We start from the raw sequence: 20,336 nt of genomic DNA on the forward strand, positions 1-20,336 counted from the left end.
TTTCCGAAACTGGAATTAATCAAAAATAGCTCGAGATGAATTACCTTCCCTGCTATGTCCCGGGAACCGGGGGACTGTGGTCTAATCGACTGGTGCACAAAGCCCCGGCCAAACGATCGCAACATTGTTGGGCGTCGTTGGCTCAAATTTGACCATTTTCATTTTCAAGGGTAATTAACTCTCTTACCCTAATCTTCAATTGGTTTAGTTGTTGTTGCGATCAGTTTTGGATATAAGAGCCACGCTTCTTTCAGAGCAGTTTCAGTGAATGAGTTTTTACAAGCGCTGCATCGAAAAGTAAAAAACTTGAGGTTGACGAGGCGTTTCTTAAAGCAATACGGAAAGCTCGAAACCCAAGAATAATGTGTTAGAGTTTGTAGGCACCAGTAGTTGAAAAATGAGAGGAGTCCATCAGGGTCTGGCTAATAAGGCGAGTATAAAAACGGCTTACAATATGGATAAACTGAAAAAGCGAGGTCGCATTTCCAAAGTTGATTCAGTGAAAGTCCTGTAAATAAGTTCTTATAAATTCTTGTTGCAAGGCAAAACAGGCCATTTTCGAGTTGCCTGTTGCCTCTGCGTCAAAACGAGTCTTCGCGTGTAAATCACTCATCATCACTTTCATTTTCATGCAAATCAAACTCATTTTCTTATGAAAGACGATAACTCGTTTTGAAACAGAGGCACAAGGTAACTCGGAAATGGCGTATTCCGTTATGAACTAAAACAGACTAGAATTCGTACCGTTCTCATTCCATAACATTCTACATTCAATATCCAACTCTCCAACTCAGTCACTTACTGAAAAGAGTACAAATAACACGTCAAACGAGAGATTACCCGCTGCACTTCCAAAGCAAAAACAAAAAAAGAAATAATAATAAAAAAAATAAAAATGTAACTTGAGCTGAGAGGGTGACATGTTTAATTTGTTGTTTATCAACAAAACGATATCTTACATTCAACATATTACGCATGAAAAATCTGTCCCTTTACTGCAACGTTACACAATGTAATCAGATCACCTACTACTAAGCTATCGATGCCCTATGCCTCTCACGGGGCAAGGAGGACTATGCGAGTAACCTACTCTTCGATTACCATTATATATTTTACATAAACCGATCCGAAGTTTTCAGTATAGTTTCTTTAAATACAAATGTCTTCAACCGCCAAACACGCCACACAAATAAACTCAACAAAGGTTTTAATTGCATTTTGGACTCTGCTTCTTGTGTCTACACGTTGATTTTCTAATTGCTTGACCAAAAAGGAATCGTTTCTCTGGCAATAAGCTCCTTCACTGCAAAACACGCCGCACTCTTGGACTCAACAAAGACTTTTCAACTGCATTGTGCACTTTCTTTTTTAGCATCTACACGTTTTCTTGCCAGTGTGGCTTCATTAAGTGGACACTAATAAGGCCGCAGAACAAAGCTGACACAGAAAAAAATCAATTAAAGCTCAGCGAAGGGCAAACTAATCGCGTGATGTATTATCAATGTTGAATTAAGTCGCCTTTGGCTACTTCTTTGCTTGGTTAATGCGACAAAGGTGAAAAACTAAAACCAATTTTAAGCGAAGCTCATTTACAGCAGATTCTCGCAATTCGGCAATTGAAAACTAGTTGACTAAAATAAGCAGGAGAAACCCGCCGAGTTTACAGCCAGCGGTTCCACTAAATGTACTTTATTTTTTTACTAACAAGCAAGTCAGACATTTTCCTAAAGGTATAAACCGGTTTTACTAGACTGACTAGAAGACAAACCGGTTAAAAGGAGTAGTAAATCCCGGTCCGCTGCCGCAGCCCCCCGGGGGTCCCATGTTGTTATCATCGTCGTCGTCAGGTGGTTGGTAGATGTTTGAGCGTACTTTCCGTTTGGCAGTATTCACCGTCTGACGCTCGCGCTCCTAACAACAAAGAGAGCTTGCATTATGAAAGTGTACGTTAAACAAAGACCTTACTAACGGCAACCGTTCACTTCCCCATAATGGCCCCGCCCTGTTTAGTCCTAGGTTTGGATCCTAACTGCGCACTAGACTGCCAGTAACTTCTCTCTTTTTCTTAGACCGTAACGCGAGGGAAAGCGCGAGAGAAAATGGGCATGCGCACGAGGGCATTTCTTTCGCGTTCTTTTCGCGCCACGCTCGCGCCACGCTCGGCTGACTAAGAGAGACTACTCGACTGACTAAGAGACGCTACTCGTGTTCTGACTGCGCCAAAACCTATTGGAGTCTTTGTTGAGGTCATTATTTACATATTGCCTCCTCTAGCATCGCACTTTGAGTACAGAAGCCCTCATGCTATAGTAAATATGAAGCGACTTAAACCCTTTAAAGAGATTTTTAGCTGTTGGGTGTAATATTGAAGACGACATCGGATCGGCTTTCAGAACATGTAAACCTTCCCATACCGGCCACTTCATTTGTTTTTGTAAGTTGTAAAAGGTGGTTCCAAACCCTAGTGTGTGAACATTTATATGAAAGCTAATGAGCAGTCGTTTCACGATGCAATGTTTATTATGTCGCACGAGGTGGTTCTAACTTCAAGTCTGTTGTCTTAGCCTGTAACAGTTGAATTAAAATAAACTCTGCGATTTTAAACTCTTTGACCGCTGGTACTCTAAGAGTAAAAGGGTTAAACGGACTCACCTGCAAGTATAACAGGTTATCTCGATTAACAATGTCTGCCAGTTCCGGTCTGATCTCTCCCCCAACCTGCTTATCTTGTGGTATACTTATATCACCGCTGCTCTCAACTGGGATGACTGTGGCACAAGAGCTGACCCGCTTGTATATCAACACGTACGGAGTATCCTTGGGAAAGCGCCTTGACACGTCCGCAAAGGTGCTGAATGCAGAATAAGATACACGACTGTCATTGAAAAGAAACCATGTGTCTTGATCACTCGTTCTAGAACTCGAACCGACGTCACTTTCTCCTCCTCCTCCAATCAGATGCGCAGAAGAGCGCGCGTAACAGTAATAGTGTCCACTTTCAGATGAAGTTCCAGAGTGGACAATAACTGAGCACAGCGAATAGACAATGTCTGCGGCAGATTTTCCATCATAAGTTAAGGCAGTGTCTCTGCTTGTACTGTCTACAATGCTTTCATGTTCTTGTTTCGTTCTTTTAGATTTAAAACACGACTGGGTGATGATGTCATTACTTTTGTCATCACTTCCATCGGGAACACAATCCTGTACCTCCCTTCCCCTGTCGTTTTCTTTCATATGCAAACGAGGCAACTTCAGAACAAGAGGGTAAGATACACTCTGTAGTATCTTAGACCTTTGTTGTGTCCGTACATTGTAAGCAAACCTCTTGAGTGTCAACACAAGAAAGTTTGATGCCTTGGAAATGGTGACACTCCGCTCCGCGTCCTGTAAACTATTGCACTGATTACAATGGTATTGATTAGAACCTTCAAGTACTTCAGGCTCAAAAAAATATTCCAGTAACTTTGTGAGGGATATGTGTGGGGCGTCGGCCCTCAGGCCCGACTCGCGTAACTTTGTCGGCAGACTTGGCCCAGTAGTAAAAGACATTGAACTGTCTGCAGAGGCAGCACTATGCGATGAAGCTGCAGCAACAGCATCGCCATCTTCAGCAGGCTTTGATGTTAAACCAGTTGCATTTATGCTATGAGTGACATCTCCCCCTTTGAGACTCCGATCAGAGCTTGGAGTGGAATTCACATTCATTTCATCCTGCTCAACTGGTTGCTTAACAGACGACAAATTCTCATCCTGTTCAGGCACCACCCGACCTTCTAATTCACTGGCCTGTGGGAATGCCAGTGGAAGGTCTGTGAACTCTTCCTCTCTACAGGAGGTGTTATTACACCTGCGACAGCACAGGCACACCAACAGCTTTCCAGCAAAGGTGTCATCTATGAGCGAGGTTTTAGGCATTTCGTCATTGTTGCTATTGCTAAGGGATTTGTCTTCCTCGCTGATTCTGTCAAGAAGGAACTTTAGGAATTCTGAGCAGTCTTGTTGAGTACCAGGGGCAAACCATGGAGGCCTAGCAACCTGAAGGAACTTTGAAGGCGCAAAGGCAGATCTCTGTGAAAAAAACAACAACAGTGAGTTTAGTTTTAAGCCAGAAAACAATCCTTCAGGTTTCATATATTTCCTTGCTCCATTTTAAAGTCAATTTGTAGAAAATCTTTACTGGTAAACATAATTCTGAGAAACAATTTATTTGAGAAACACATGCCTGACTAGGGTTGTTCAAAAGATGAATAATGCTATCTACCAGATAAATCACTATTCAGTGGATAGCGTGGTTTGCTCTGTTAACACTTATCCAGTGGATAGCAATTTATCCGGTGCATAGCGTAATCCTCCGTTTGAACAACTGGGCCCTGCTCTAAATTTCCACATGGCCTTCAATTCTTTCAAAAAACAAACAATATACATAAGACTAGACTGCTGGCAGTCTGTTTTTCTCTCGAAATTCAGCAGGGATTATGAGGCAAGACACTTTAACCTAAAAGGGAATGGGACGAGACATGGGAGCGGCATGCACGGCCATACTGGCCTTGTCCAGCCTTCTTCCCTACTTGGTCACCACCATACCGCCCTTGTGTGTTTGCAATGACTAAACACTTGTCTAAGCGACCCTTAGAGAAAAAAGCAGCTGCCAGCAGACTAACATAAGACAAAAGAAATAAAACTTCACCTGTGTTAGAGAAAGGAAGGCAAACACTTCCTGCAAGTGATACAGCAATGGTTGATGAGGGTTTGTCTGATGCCCAAAAATAATATAACGCAATCTGTAAACACAGAAATGAATAATCAAGATTGTTTCCACATAACATTTAATGATTAAAGGTCAGCTGCCCAAAGTGGTGATTTAGAAAAACATAGAAACTGCCCATACCTTCCTAAAGGTAGCAAAGTTAGAAAACAAGATATACGTTGAACACTAAGTACTTTGAGATATGTAACACTTAGTGAACACAAACTATAAAGAGGAGATCCGACCTACAACTGACTGCACAGTGAAAAGTAACTCCAGTAGTCATGCCAATTACTTCATATCACCCATTTTGTACATATTTACATAGATTTTGTCAGCAAACCTGCAGTTTCTTCGACATCATAACCAAGGTAGTAAGTAATAAAGTCATACAGTAAGTCTTAAGTCTTAAGTCAGTCAGTGGTAAGTCTTCTTTTTTTAAAATGCTTTTACAAACTTACAAACGTCACTTACAATACATTAAAAAACCTACTTACAATACTACTAACAGTGGTAAGTCTTCTTGCCGTTTTAACATTTTCACACAGTCTGTAAGAATGCAAATTAGTAATTTTGTCCACAAGTTTCCCCAGAAAACCACTGTGTCATATTGTTTATGGTTGATACCTTTTCTTGACAACATTTCTTCAATTACCAGTAGGTGTATGCAACAAATTTTTTACACAACACCTCTTCAAAAGATTCTTTACAGTTAAGTTGAAAACTTACTCATCAAGCATATAGAGAGCCTGCAACACACTGTTCATATAACATGTGTTGCCCAAGTTAACTAAACCAGTTTTTCCAGTTTCAGATTTTGGTGTAAAACCAATGAGTGGAATGTTAAGAGCCTGTGCAGACCATGCACTTTGAGCCAGCCACTTCTTTATCATGACTTCTGAAGGTTTAGGTAAATCCTAGTAAAATGAAAAGAGGGTCTGGCATGAAAAATCAATCGTCATTTTAAAAATGCACTGATATGGAGTCAAGACAGATACAGTAGAGCCCTGTTAGTCTGGTCACAAACGGGCCACAAAAATCCAGCCATATTATTGGGGTGGCCGTATTAAAGGGGTTCTCTAAATTAGAAAATGACTGACTGAGCTTTAGTTCTGGCCAGAATAAAGTGGCCGTAATAACGAGGTGGACATTAGGCAGGGTTTCACTGTAGAAGAAAGAGCTCAATTATTTACACAAGCATGCAAATGTAATTTTCTTGTAGACTTGTTTTTCTAAAAATGAAAGATGGTGAACAGTCATGGGTTTTTTCCTTTCACTGAAGAACAACATGATTACTCCTTCAAGTGAATCCTGGAACTTTTGTAAGAACTCACATTAGTGAGGTACACAGGTACACCATACAGCCATCTTTGGGCCATAAAAGTGTGGTCATAGAATTCAACAGATTTTTAAAATATGAAAATGACTTACTAAACATTTCCTCTGGGCCAAAAAAGGGGCTGTAATTTTGAGGTGGTCAAATCAACTGGGAGATTCCAAATAAGTACTGTAATATTACGCATCTGAAAAAGATTCATTGTGAATTATCATGTTCATTATTGTACTAAAAGGCCATTTGACCACCACAATACCTGCAAACTATCAAGAACTGGTCCATATAGTTCAGGGAAGCCTGTGTGCTGATACATGAGGCAATGCATAAGTTCTGCAAGGGTCTGCAGTGTAGACTGTGAGGATGTACTGTTTTCCTTCTTTAGATTCTGTACAAGGCCGGGCACATGTTCAACAATCTAAAAAAATTAAACATGGCAGAAATTCTTACCAATTTACTGATTTATAACCATTAATAACTTCACTTTCACTACATGCCTCTTACTAACCGAGTTCAAGGTCCATACTGTAATACTGTACAGACTGAGTTTTTCCCCCTTCAATTTATGGTCTGCACACTTTGTGCTTGAGCCATAAATCAAAGGGTAAAAAAAAAGGATCCATAACGTACCGTATGGACTGAGAAGACAAGGTAGAAAGATATTTATTATATCTCTACTGTTTGTCTGATGGGTTCAGGAATGATTTCAATTCACGCGAAACAGCTTCAAATTTTTGACACAAGTCGAGAGCAAAATGAGTCAATTTGAAATCGTTGTTAAGTTGTTAGCACATTTTAATACACAATTTATAATAGTAAAAGAAAGTTTTAAACTACTACTTGCTATATAAGTTAGAAAACACTTGATGATAAATCAGGAAACATTTTAGCAACAAAAACAGCTTTAAATTTTAACGGGCCATACAGTAGAATATGGCTTGCTAAACTGACCAATCACAGTGCGCCAAGAAACTGAAAGATATACTGTAATAATGAGCTTTACTAACAAACTAACTACTTTTGAACTTATTTTTACCTCATGAAATGCTTGAGGAGAGTGTCGAAAGCTCAATAGCATATGAGACAGGACAACCATAGTACTCTCACGGACGACTGGAAATAACAAGCGGCTGAAAACCTACAGAGAAAAAATAAATAGGACAAAATACAGAAAATTAAGAAATGATTTGAACATAACAAAGGTTACCACTATTATGTAAAAAATTGAAACTCCAAAACAAAACGTGACGAGTGATAAAAACATTCAAACACACGCTTATCTTGATTGTCTTGAAGTGTTTCCATGTTCACTAAAAAATTAACCTGATGGTGAAAAATACTCAAGGTACACCAACCTCTATTAAGCGGCCAACTCCAGGGAAATGGGAGGTGGCTGCTTAATAAGGGTTTGACTGTTTATCATTATAAGTATCATGCTTTCAAATGTCACTCCTGCCTTCCTTGCAATGTAACATGTAAGCGAACTTTCCTTATGTGCAGGGGTTTCAGTAACTCTTTCTGCAACAGGGCAAATGGTTTTCACAGGTGAGCAAAACTTTTTGAAATGAACTTCTTTATAAGAAAATCTTTCCTCTAGATGGTCAAACCAGGTGGGCAAAAATCATCCTCACAGTTGGTCAATTTGCCTACTCCCTGGCCCTTAATGAAACCCCTGTTAATGTGAACTTGGTGGCTGTCCAGATTAGCTAACTCTACTAATTAGATGTAAAGAGGCTTGCAAATAGAGGCAAAATGTCAAAAAACAAACAAGGTAATGACTATTTTGAGGGGAAACAAACTTACCTGAGCAACTTCTTTCAATGTAACAGAGATAAGAATTGAATGCTTTTTAGCACTTGCCAAGGCCTTCAGAAACCCAGTAATCCATTTGTCTACTTTTTTTGCACCTGGCCATGAAAGCCAGTTGATCATACGACTCAGGGAAAGAGCCAGGCTTTCATCAGAAACAGATGGATTAGCAGCCACAAGGCTTGTAGCTGACTCAATGGTATCAGTCGAAAAATGCTGTACAACACATGCAAGGGCCACCGAGGGATTGCGACCCACCCTGGAAACAATCTTAAAAATTTCAGTCAAAACTGGAAAGACAAGGGCTTGATTTTTCATCCACATCTTATTAAGCAGAGCCCCAATAACAGCACCATTTTGAATGCATGACTTCATTTCCTCTTTCGATGTTTTAGGGAGTTCAGTTTCGCTCAACGCATTGATCAGTGACAGGTTAAAATGAAGTAAATTCTCACCAACTGGCCAACAGTGGCTATACTCAATTAAAAGACGTGCCACAGCCGCGCAGAAGTCTGTGTTTAAATTTTTTTCCACCCAGATATGAGCTCTGTGGCGCACAACCGTGTACAAAGAAAATATTTGTGGAGTGTGTTGTGCCAGATCAAGTGACGTCCGCAAATAGTCGATAAAACTCACAGACAATTTTTCGCGTTCAGCGAGAAAAGACAGAAGAAATCCCTCAGTGAAATACTTTTGAAAAACGTCCTTTTGCCGCTTTGCCCACGTGGTAAGCAACAGTCTTCCAGTTTCATTCAGAAACTGTGAGTTTTCTTCTGTCATCCATTGAGTTCCAATTTCAAAGATGGACCTGTTTTGATCCTCCGGTACGTTATTGCTAGTTTTTGGGACGAGTTGTTGAACTAAAGACTTCTTGACATTTTCAGGGTGATTTGAAGCCACAATTCCCCTTAAAATCTGGTCCATGGTGGCAGCAAAAACTACAAAAACTGCATTCGTTCACTGATGCTTCGCCGTCAGTTTGTGCTGACAACATATACATACCCGGATGTGGCGCAGGCCTGAAGAGGTCTGGGGCATTGTCTGGAGCAATACACCGGAAGTGAAGGTGCGTCACAGGAGCATCACAGGAAGTTACAGGAAGTCACAGGAGGATCATTTAAAGAAAATCACTACTTGCGGTATTTGACAATTCGTTCAAATTGCTCTCACCTAACGGCTTGTGCAATTTTAAGATAACTTTCAAATTAATGTATGGGTAATCGAATGGTTTCAAGTGCAATTTGGAATAAATTGGACACTTGTAAGTAAATTTTTCGAAGACTCAAAAAGAGAATTCACAAACCGGCTGAACGAGTGCATTCGTAGTCTTTGAAAAAAAATTACGAGTGCTTAAATTTATTGCAAATTGTACGAGAAAGATCATTTGATGGTGTGATCCTTTTTGATGATATAAATGTAATTTAGTTTTAACATTTTGCACTCAATTGTAACTTTCTGCACTGCTTTAATCCGCATGTTGAAATTTTTGCAAGCATATTATTGCACGAGCCTTGCACGAGTAATTTTAATTGTAGGGGGCATCCGGGGACCATCTTTTCAGGGAGTTGACGGGGTACTTGAGTATTCCCCGCCTGCCCGTACCGCGTGTTGAGCAACTTTTTATCAAATCCATTTATGGTAATTTTAGCCAGTACACTTCAATCAATACTGTTCAACTCTATTTTCAGGATCGATTTAATAGAGTGAATCCAATATCTGGTTGCTGATAATTTTTCTGACATCCTCTTAATTTCTGAATATTAGTCCTGGCGCCAGAGAATCGGGCGGAACAAAGGCCTTACTGACTAAATAATAAACCATATCAATCTATCTGGAGGGCCCTTGAAAATACCCTCACAGTTATCTTCAATTTCCCGTTGTTCTCTCGACTCTCCACACCAAAGCGTCTTTCAGCATTCAACCTGCGATTTGTTTGTCAATAACTAAACAGATTAAAAAGACGGTGAGGTTGTGAACAAAACTCAGTTCAAATTGAAAGGTTTGGGGCAATATTTACACTTCAACACCCTTGAAGCTGTTTGTGATCACTGTATTCGCCAAGCGCCAGTATACGCAGGGTCGCAACTAATTAGCCAATCATATCTCGAGTTCCGAAATTAAACTTTTCAATCAAGGTGTACGATTTCTATTATCACATAAATTAACAAACCCCCAAGATTGAACAAGGCTTGTGAAAGAACCTCCTTTATTGTATTCCTATGATAAAGAGATTTATAGCGACGATGTTAATCAGGTGGCAAAGAACTAAGTTTGTTAAATTTGAACTGATTTTAGGTCGCCAAACAGTGATAATCCTTGTGCAAGATGCCTCGGGGCTGATATCTCGGCATATCGGGCGCACTGGGGCAGAACAGTAAATGACAACATATCAAAAACATGTCACATTTTCATCCATATAATGGCTATCTGTTCCCTGGGGACCCGGTAGCTAGCAAACCAAACCGTCGATCCGCGTGTATGGAATTTCGGACGTTGACAATGTCTTGTGGCTTTGCTGTGCAAGCCAGTAAGCATGTTTAACATTCTTTTTACAAACTGTTGTTGTGAGGAACAACGAGAGTTGATTTATGGCACGGAGTGGCGGGGAGTGCAGACCTTTCTACTGCCGAGAATGGGTCTACGAAAAAATCCATGCTTGCTTGGAAAGAAGAAAACATCAAGAGGATACCAAAACGAAGGGAGCTTTCATTCTAGGAGGGCCTGGCTCCGGCAAAACGACAATTTTTCGTGAACTTGTATCTCCAACCGCCAAGAAAGGCGTTCAGGTGGAACTTTCGAAGAAAGTTGTTGCCTACCACTTTTGCCAAGCCCAGAATGCGCTCTCTGTTTCCGTCGCGGACTTTATTTCAAGTCTTGCAAAGCAACTTGCTAAAGCAGAAGAGCTGAAAGCGTACGCTGCCAAATACAGCGACCCCCAAATTCAAAATCACCTGAAAAGTGAACATTGTATTCGAAACCCTGATCGTTCCTTCAAAGAAGGAATTCTGCTTCCTTTAAATTCGCTGTCGCCACCGCAAGATATCTTCTTAGTTGTGGTGGACGCCATTGATGAATCGTTCCTACATTCTTTCGATTCCGGTGTTGCATCTGGCAGTCGAACTGTTGCCGAATTGATGGCCACCCATCATGACTTGCTACCTCCTTGGTTGTTTCTTGTTGTAAGTGCGAGAAAACAGTCGAAAACCGTTACAAGAATGTTCACCGGATTCCGAAAGTTAACTTTAGACGATCTTCGGAAAGCACACGTTGTCAAAGACATTCAACAGTACATTTTAAATCGCTTGGACGACGAACCCAGCTTGAGAAAACACTTGACTAGGGAGACGGCTGAAGCCTTTAACCAGCTCCATATCAAGAGCAATGGTTGTCTTCTTTATCTTGAAAAACTGTTGGATGGGCTGGTGGATGAATTTTTCACCCTGGACGAGACCCAAGACATTCCAGGAACATTGTCTGGCCTATACCTATGGCTTTGCAATAGGTTGTTCACAGAAGAACAAGTGGAAAAGATTCGCTCAGTACTGAATGTTGTGTTAGCAGCTCAAAGGCCACTAACTGATTCTGAAATGTTTCAAGCAGTCTGGACGAAAGATACTGAACTGACAACAGAACGCTTTTTGGAAACCCTTGACCTCATGTCGCACCATTTTCTAACTGAGAACAATGGTGCAAAGAGCATCTCTCATCTATCTTTTGCAGAGTGGCTCTTAGATACAAAACACTGCACTGCGAAATTTCAATGCAATCCTGCAGATGGGCATGCGATGTTAGCCTTGCATTACACCCGACTCTCTCAAAGACAACAGCTTACACATCCTCATCAGCTTGCATTTCATTTGAGTCGGGCATCTTTCAGGGAGTTTTTCACCCAAGATCACCTTGCACTGTGGCTTCTTTGGAGTGGAACACAGATCACACACATCCAGCTTAATACAGATGCACTAAACCAAGAGGTTGCTCAACTTTTGCTTGATGCTGGTGCTAAAGTTAGTGAACTTGAGGACCAAGCTTCCTTGGTTCCTTTTGCACCAGAGACAGAAGATTCTGTCAAGGCGTTACTAGAGAAAGGAACCTCAGTGGATCGTGTTGATAGTTCTGGTCGTACATTGTTATGCAATGCTGCATTTAATGGAAATGTTGATGTAGTACGGCTTCTGATTAAACATGGCGCTAGTGTTAACTTCTCAGACACCTCCGGACAGTCGCCATTAATGCTAGCATCAAGACAAGGACACAGTGAAATTGCATATCTCCTTGTGAACTGTGGTGCGTCAGTAGATCATTGTGCTGATGATGGATGCACTGCATTAAGGGCAGCAGCCTCTGGAGGGCACTCTGATGTTGTCTCTGTTCTTCTGGATCACTCAGCACAAGTAGACCTGGCTGATGATGATCAGCGAACTGCTATGCGTGGAGCATCATGGGGTGGACACAGTGATGTTGTTTTGCAGCTCCTCCAACGTGGAGCTGATCCAAATCTTGCCGATAAAGAGGGACGGACAGCACTAATAGCTGGTGCTTACATGGGTCATAAGAAAGTTGTGGAAATACTACTTGATTACAAAGCAGAAATCAATCATGCAGACAATGATGGCAGAACTGCTTTAGCAGTGACAGTTCTTTGTGTTTCGGCAAGTGAAAACCATGAAGCTGTTGTTGATCTTCTTCTAAAGCGTGGAGCAGAGGTGGACCATCCTGATTTTGATGGCTTAACACCACTTTGTGTTGCTGCCCTTGAGGGTTATTACAATGTTGCCAAGTTGTTAATAAAAGCTGGGGCAGATACTGGTCATTGGGACAGAAATGGACGGACACCCCTGTTTGCTGCAGCAGCTAATGGTCATTGTGACATTGTAGATTTGCTCCTTGCAACAGCAGAAGGTACTTATAGTTACTTGTATTTCTGAAATGGTGAGGTTAAGTTTGTTTTGTACAGGAGAAAAATATCACTACATTGTGACTTAACTTGCAACCTATATCCGTCAGCAAACTCAAAATTGTAGTGATTTAAACAGCTGACAGTGTCAGTAAATGCTAGTGCTGTTTACCTTGTGCCAGGGTTTTTAGCCAGGATTTGAAAAGTGGGCATTCAAAACTTTGAGTGGGGCTTAAAGGTGTCACTCTCTTACTGTGTGACTATGTGAACAAGGACAGGTTGAAGAAAACAGGCCAATGAATTAGAACAATGGTGGGAATCTTTTGTGATAACTCTCAACAAGTGGGTGTACTTGGTGACACATGTGGTTTAAAGTAAGCTGATTGTCATGTACATGTACAGGGCTGTCATTAAGGGCCGTAAGCCATAACACCTGTTACGGCTGAGTATGCTTGATTTTCCCTTGATGCTACGGGTGAAATTCCCTGTTGTTTAGAGAATTCACCCACAAAGTAACAAATTTGCTATGGGTGTGGAGAATAAGGTTACAGGTGACTAAGAAATTAATGACAACCCTGCATGTACACCAGGACATGTGCCTGTCATGTGTATTTGTATTTATGGAGAAATTAAACTTTGATCATTGCATGTCTTGTTTGTTTCAGATGGTAAGCCAGATCCATCTGCTTGGGCTTCACCCAAGTTTTCAATGTTCCGGGCTGACCACAGTGGCTGGAACCCATTGATGGTGGCCGCAAATCAAGGTAGCATACAGGGCTGAAGTTAAGGACAATAACCCATGACACCTTTTGCACCTGACTATGTTTGAAATGCTTGATAGGCCCTTGATGCTGCAGCTGAATTTGCCTGTTGTTGGTATATTCACTCACCAAGCAACAAGTGTCATGTGTTACAGATGTGATGTGATTCAAAACGTAATGACAGTCATTGCATTTCCTTCACTGAGAGATTTGTTCTACTTTTATACTAGCCTATTAAATTTTTCTCTCCCTATTATTTTCTTTTGGGAGTGTCATTGAGTAAAACTTGTGCACTCCGTACCATAAAGTAACTGGCAGGGTGGCTGCCTCCTCTGGATAGGATGCTGTTTTATCCCAGGTTCTTCCACCTTAGGCTAATTAACAATTTGCAATAGTGGTGGAGATAAGTACTGCCCTGAACTAGCAATCAAACATGGACTGCAAAATGTGAAGTCCAACATGCTAACATTAGCAGCCATGCCCTACTCAATCATGTTTTTCATGGTTGTTTAATCCATTTCTGTTGTTGCATGCCACTCATTTAGGTAGAATTTATAAAAAGGTAACTAAACAGTAATTAATACATATCATGGGTTAAAGCCACATAAGATGTAACTTAAGGTTACCGTATACCTTCAGGGGTGTCTCACGTCCAAGCGATGTAGCGCGTCCGGTTTAAGATGTAGATACCTAAACCCCTATATCAAATTAAAGCTTATAGAGCTGGCTATCAAACCATACCAAAAATTTTGAAATAAAATGAAGTGCCGATTTTTTCACGGCCACTAAATGCGAACGTCCTAATCACCTTTTGGAAGCTACAAGTCAAAGCGAATTTTGTTTTTCGCCAATTTATTTTTTTCCTCGGTTTCAGGACAAAAAGCGCTAAAAAAGCGTGTCTGCGTTTTTCCACATTCAATTGCAGTAAAAAGTTACAGAACATTTTCAAAATAGGATTTAAAAAATGTGAAGTGATCGTACAAAAATTGCTCTTGGAGAAAAAATATGTCGAAATAAACAATTCGCAGACACGTTTTTGTTTTTTATATGTTAATCTAGCTACTGTCCAAATTTGAGGGCAATCAAACAAATCCCCTTTGAGTTGTAACTCTTTAAAGTGTCTGCTTCAAGCGAAAAAATTTATTCGAGAAAACAGCGCTAAGAAAAATCTCTTGCTTCGCAAACAAACTCCACCCACAAACGCCTTCAACTGGGTTCTCAGATCACTGAGCCAATCAGCGCTTGGAAAATTTACTACCATTAACTCACGGTGAAATTTACGCGTGAATCTCGAAAAAACCCTTGTGTTTCGCAATGCGCTCAAGGCGGAGAGATAATTTTTCTGTAGCTCGGTTTTTCTTGAAGCTGGTCTGGCAAAATGGGGAAGACGAAAAAGGATACGAACACTAGAGTGGCTGGGCGACGAGAACAAACTGAACAAAAGAAAGCGCGGCGGAGCAAATGTGCATGGATAATATTCCAATGGATCTCAATGAGTTGGGCGATTCATCAGTATCGGACTCAACAAAAGAGTCAATGTAAACATCGCTGTTATAGCTGTCGAGTTCCCAAATTTTTACAGAATCTTTCTGTACTCTTGACTCGATCTTTTCGCCCGCTTGATACGATAGCTATAGCTTCATCCGCAAGGCCAACTTTCGCTTCTTCACTCATTGATGTGTTTTCATTCGTTCTTTGCTTTTTCGAAGTGGTAAACAATGTTTTCCGTGGCCCATGTTTACTTATAACTTAATAGAATTACATCTAATACGAAAAATGCTTGGATCTGAATAGCCAGCCAATTCGTGGTATCCTTATATTCCCGCGAAAGTAGTCTCGGTTGATTGCGTACATGTTATAGGGCTGTCAATCAAGATGAAACTTTTACTTCCGGCTGTAACGTAAAACCTCCATTTCTCTGCCAATATTGAGTTTTTTTCAATTTTGTTTTCAGAAATTAGAGATTACTCTTCGATCATTACTTTGAACCAAAAATCCAAATTTGAAGAAAATTGCCGATCTGAAGGTATACTGTAACCTTAAGGAGATTTTGCGAAAAAAAATGTTTCTTAGTGGCTAGAGAGGATAAAATCGTCAATCAGAGGTAAATGAAGTGATGTTTGGTAAAGGCAAGAGTTTATCAATTAATGCTAATATCACTTATGTCTGGATGTGTAAGAATGAAATTTTCATTTGATATTCAGGTCACAAAGATGCAGTAGTGTCACTCATAGAGGCAAGTCTTGATATCAATGCTCTAGATCCCGACGGGAGGTCTGCGTTGATGTTAGCAGCACAGGAAGGCCATGTTGATGCAGTGTCAGCACTTATTGAGCATGGTGCACCTATTGAACAGGCTTCCTCTGATGGGCGCACAGCCTTGCATTTTTCAGCAATGGAAGGTCACGAGGCTTGTGTCCAACATTTAGTCAGTCTTGGAGCAGATGTCAATCACCAGGACAGTCTCGGACGGACACCTCTCTTTGCTGTTTCCATCGAAGAGAACAAACCGATGGTTGAAGTTTTGTTAGATCTTGGTGCTTTTGTTGACAGCAGAGACATGGAAGGACGGACTCCACTTCATGCTGTAGCATGGAAGGGGTCTTATGAGTTGGTGGAACTTTTCCTGGACAGAGGAGCAGAAATAAATCATGCAGATTCTGAAGGACGAACAGCTTTAATGTCAGCGGCGTGGAAAGGCCATCTCTCTACGGTACAGTTGTTGATTCAAAAGGGTGCAAAGGTGGACAAGATGTCTCTGGAAGGTGCGACTGCACTTTGTATTGCATCTCAGGAAGGACATGATGAAGTTGTACAGATTCTCCTTGAGCATGATGCTGACATGAATCATGCAGACAAACTCGGAAGAACTCCAATGCAAGTGGCTTATGAAGCTGGTGAGTAATTGTTTTTTAGGCCTGAGAATCATTTGTGTACTTTTGCCTCTTGACACAGCTTTTGAGTTAATTTAACCCTTGAAATTTTGATTCCTATAGCATGACCCATTACTGTGGGCTTGCAAAAATGAAGTCTTTGGCTTTGCATTTAGTTGCATGTAATGTATTTAATATTTGATTCTTCTTGGACTGGTGTGGTACAGGGGACATGGTGCTCTCCCACTCCCAAGAAATAACCTTTAGTTATCTCTTTTACTGCTCCCTCATAAGTTTCCCTATAAAGTGTTTGATTGAGTTATGGGATAGCAGTGAGAGAAGAAGAAAGAAGGGCAGAGGGCATTGTTTTTCAGGGGAGCTGTGGAGGTCACAACAATTATTATTGTAACCTTCACAACTTCTTCTAAAAACAACAACCTCTCCCTTTTCTCCCCCAAATTACAAAATCCCTAATTTTATACCTCCCCAAAGTTCTTAGCACTGCCTTGCCTAGAGTGCATCTTCTGAGGTCGAAATGTTCAAATTGCTCCAAAATGCTTCAATGGCTTTTAATTAATTGACTTCAGTGTTTTGATTTATTTCACAGTATTTCTTATTACTGCCCTGAAAAACTGGGAAAGATTTTTTAGGTAGGGTAGGTCATTGTTTCTCTATAATTCCAGGTCACACAAGAGTAACAAAGGTCTTGGAAGCTTTCAGTGTAATGAGATTAAATGATGGAAACTTCACCAGCACATTGAAGAGGAAGCTGTCGTCAGCGCAGTCAGAGAGCAGCAGCACAGTGTCAAACAGTAGCCTTGCAGAAAAGCCTCGAAGGTCAGACAGCGTGTCATCCTCAAACAGCTCTGATTCTCCAGCTGACTCAAGAAGAGACCTTGGAGTACCAGGTTCAACTCATCAACTTGGACCAAATGGAGAAATTTTAGAAGAAAGGCGCTACTCTGCCAGCTTTCACGATTTGCACACTGTTCAGCCGATCAAGGAGCCGTGGAGTTCAGCCTGTCCTCCATACACGTCAGAACTGGATGTTATGAAACCACCTCCATATACAGAAAAGCCTGTTAGAACATCTCTTGTTGAAGATGATGTTGTTGCAAGCAAGCCTTCTCCAACTGGTAAACACAAGCAGTTTTCCTTGCTTCATAAGATGAAGCAAAAAGGGAAAAGTGCTTTTACTTCTAGTGGTTCTCATGGTCAGGACAAACATGGAAAGGTGGCAGGCAAGGCCAAAGGTCAGGGTGAAAAGCGCGGATTTTTCTCTGGTATCAAGCAGCGAGGTGTAAGTTCATCATATGGTGCCAGTTCGGCAAAATCCAGAGAAGGAAAAACTGTGAACTCCAAAGGCTCAAATGAGTCACTGGAAACAAAAATATAACAAATGATGACTTTGGAAAAGTTTAAGTTTCCTAACTTGATCATAGTTGTGATGTATTGTTTATACAATACATTAGATAACTAAGCAGTGATCTGTTTAAACCTCAGTTAACTATGTTTTGTTTCTTAACTGCTACCAATACTGAGTTCTCTAGAGCTTGTCTTTATAGGTAGACTCTACAATGAGTTAAAGTGGGAAAAATGTGATTCATTCAATAGCAGTTTACTGTCAGTTGTAAAATCAGCTATTTCCAAATTGCCTTTTGCTAATCTGAATGAAACCATTGATATGAGAATGTGTCACTCATTTTCTTGCAAATTGAACTTATTTTCATATGAAAGAGTTTCACCCCTTTTATAGTGAAGTCAAAGCCAGTATGTTTGAGATAATTTCAAGTTTTATTGTCGCTACTTTTAATTCGTTAACTATTTTTCATCAAAGAGAGTCCCGAATGTTTTTGATTTGATAAGAATTGATTGAAAAAGCTATCTTGTCAAACTAGACAATTAACTCAACTGGGCAGTTTCTAGGAGGTTCCACTATTGGTGTGATGGATGATCCAAGTACATTTATGGCGTGTCTTAGTGATAGGATGACAGTTGTTTTAAAATGTCATAATCTTGCATAATATTGCCACCTCTTTTGAACACAATGATAGCATCACAAAGTTTGGCTAAAATGTGTATGAGGTTTTACAAAGAAGCATGATGGTATTTTAATGAAGAAACTGTTTTCTAATAATTGTTATTAGACTGTAAGCTCAATGTTTCTACTGATTTGTTCACTAAAACCACAATATGATTAAATCCCAAGGGACTGGGATAGGATGTTCTCTGTATTAATGACAAGGAGTTCTGTTTTCTACATTTTAATGTTAGTAGCTTTGGGAACAGTTCAGCCAAGCATAATATAAGAGTTTGTATGGAGAACTGTGGCTGATTAGATTATTATTGAATGGGTCTTCGTTATATAGGGGTTCATTATAATGAGGGTTTCAATGTAGTTCCAAAGTTAATCGGAATCAAAAGCTTATTAACCCAGTCACTGATATATTGAATATTGTTCCACTTTTGGGAAATAATGTACAAGGATCATTGGCCCCATTTTCTCAGGCCCAACGATTGATAGGGAATGTTCATTCCCATTCTATGAAAGGTACCAATTTCTTCACCGTTACCTCTTACTAACCTTTGTTAGGAATTCTGTGGTGCTTTGTTACAGCTAACTGTCGGGCTATTATAGTTATCTGTATGATAGGCATCTATCGGCTTGAATTGCAACAGCCCATTCTAGTCACCTTTTAAATTCATCTGGTCATCAAAGGCTGTTGTCTCGTAGCTAGAAGACTAAATAAACATTCTTAACCCTAATTTATATTTGCCGGCCTTTTACTTGTGAATAGGCCTTGGAAGTTCAAACGAATACGGAAGATCTGTCTGTTGTTTAGAGTTTCCATCATGCATGTATTTACTTATTGAAGTTGTTGACTATTTTTGTAGTCTGTTGCCTGCAAGGAATATAAAACCACAGCTATTAATTATAACAAATGGCAGCAGTTACAGCAGCGAACGAAAGCCTTTATTTAAAACATGTACGGTACATGGAATTTATCAATGAGAAAAATATCAAATATCAAAGCAGCAAAAGACTATATATATTTTTGCTGGTAGAGTTTGCTTTGTAATTTGCTCAGAAAATGGTGTTTTCAAATATAATTATTGATATTTTTAGAAACATATGTTTGTATAAAATTGAGTTTCAAGACAAGGCTGACATAGTTTAGGTCTTAAGAGCTTATTATTATTATTTTTCATTATTTTGGTTGTTGTTTTGTTTTTTTGGAGAGCTTATTTTTAAATTGATTCAAGGGTGGATATTACCCATCCTTAATACTAAGGATCATTGACTCAATTTTTTTGCAAACGAAAAGTCATTTATTGCGTGTTTATGTAGCATTAGGTAAATCACATATATAAAATTGAATACTGAATGTAAACATTTATTAGTACATAATTACTTTATAACGTGATACATATTGGGTGTTTTTTTGTCAAATGTGCCTATTAATAAAATTAAGGTTCTCAGCTTGAAGTAGTGAAGTATAATTTGTTGAATTTCAACAAAGCACAATATACCATTTGGAGACCTGTCATGTAACCTTGTCAATCGTAAAAGAAGAAAAAGTCATTGCAAGAAATTAGTAAAATTGCCAATGAGAATTTTTCTGGCGGTTTGAACGTTTTCAATATTAAGAAGATTGATGTCAAAAAAGTGCTGGTTGGCAACTTTTCTCTCATTTTTAAGACCTGTCACTTACAGATAAACCTTATTGGTCTCAAAGATGGCAGCGAGGTGGGGCGGGGGGAGAGGATGCACTCCTAAACCTTTGGGTTGGGGTGTACTGTGCGCTTGAAATCATTGCCCTGTTTCAGACCAAACAATGTGATTTTCCCTCTATTATTCCTGATTATCCCTACCCTATTTCAGACCTGACTCAAAGTTAGCCGCCTTGTTTCAGAC

The 20,336-nt window shown here is 40.0% G+C and overlaps 2 protein-coding genes across 2 annotated transcripts; one reads left to right on the forward strand and one right to left on the reverse strand.

Moving 5' to 3' along the window:
- Positions 1-908: 908 nt before the first annotated feature.
- Positions 909-8,905, reverse strand: LOC110043051 (ubiquitin carboxyl-terminal hydrolase 38-like). The gene is made up of 7 exons (XM_020748453.2): positions 7,884-8,905; positions 7,117-7,218; positions 6,340-6,498; positions 5,477-5,664; positions 4,688-4,781; positions 2,653-4,068; positions 909-1,911 (listed from the first exon to the last, which is right to left on the reverse strand). The coding sequence occupies exons 1-7, from the start codon at positions 8,811-8,813 to the stop codon at positions 1,756-1,758; spliced, it is 3,045 nt and encodes a 1,014-aa protein (XP_020604112.1). The 5' UTR covers positions 8,814-8,905; the 3' UTR covers positions 909-1,755.
- A 1,171-nt stretch (positions 8,906-10,076) lies between these two features.
- LOC110043049 (uncharacterized) lies at positions 10,077-19,907 on the forward strand. Its single transcript, XM_020748452.2, has 4 exons — positions 10,077-12,791; positions 13,452-13,550; positions 15,752-16,444; positions 17,104-19,907. The coding sequence occupies exons 1-4, from the start codon at positions 10,478-10,480 to the stop codon at positions 17,814-17,816; spliced, it is 3,819 nt and encodes a 1,272-aa protein (XP_020604111.2). The 5' UTR covers positions 10,077-10,477; the 3' UTR covers positions 17,817-19,907.
- Positions 19,908-20,336: the final 429 nt, after the last annotated feature.

The sequence above is a fragment of the Orbicella faveolata genome, unplaced genomic scaffold (genome assembly GCF_042242905.1).
Source record: "Orbicella faveolata isolate gen_17 unplaced genomic scaffold, um_ofav_v1 contig_35, whole genome shotgun sequence".
NCBI lineage: Eukaryota > Metazoa > Cnidaria > Anthozoa > Scleractinia > Merulinidae > Orbicella > Orbicella faveolata.

What these genes read in the sequence shown, in the direction of transcription:
- LOC110043051 (XM_020748453.2), bottom strand. Translation starts at nt 8,813, where the DNA reads ATGGACCAGATTTTAAGGGGAATTGTGGCTTCAAATCACCCTGAAAAT. An exon ending in CTCCTCAAGCATTTCATGAG is followed by an intron (nt 6,499 to 7,116) that starts GTAAAAATAAGT and finishes TAATTTTTTTAG; the next exon opens with ATTGTTGAACATGTGCCCGG. An exon ending in CCTTCCTTTCTCTAACACAG is followed by an intron (nt 4,069 to 4,687) that starts GTGAAGTTTTAT and finishes TTTTTTTCACAG; the next exon opens with AGATCTGCCTTTGCGCCTTC.
- LOC110043049 (XM_020748452.2), top strand. Translation starts at nt 10,478, where the DNA reads ATGGCACGGAGTGGCGGGGAGTGCAGACCTTTCTACTGCCGAGAATGG. An exon ending in GCTCCTTGCAACAGCAGAAG is followed by an intron (nt 12,792 to 13,451) that starts GTACTTATAGTT and finishes TGTTTGTTTCAG; the next exon opens with ATGGTAAGCCAGATCCATCT. An exon ending in GCAAGTGGCTTATGAAGCTG is followed by an intron (nt 16,445 to 17,103) that starts GTGAGTAATTGT and finishes CTATAATTCCAG; the next exon opens with GTCACACAAGAGTAACAAAG.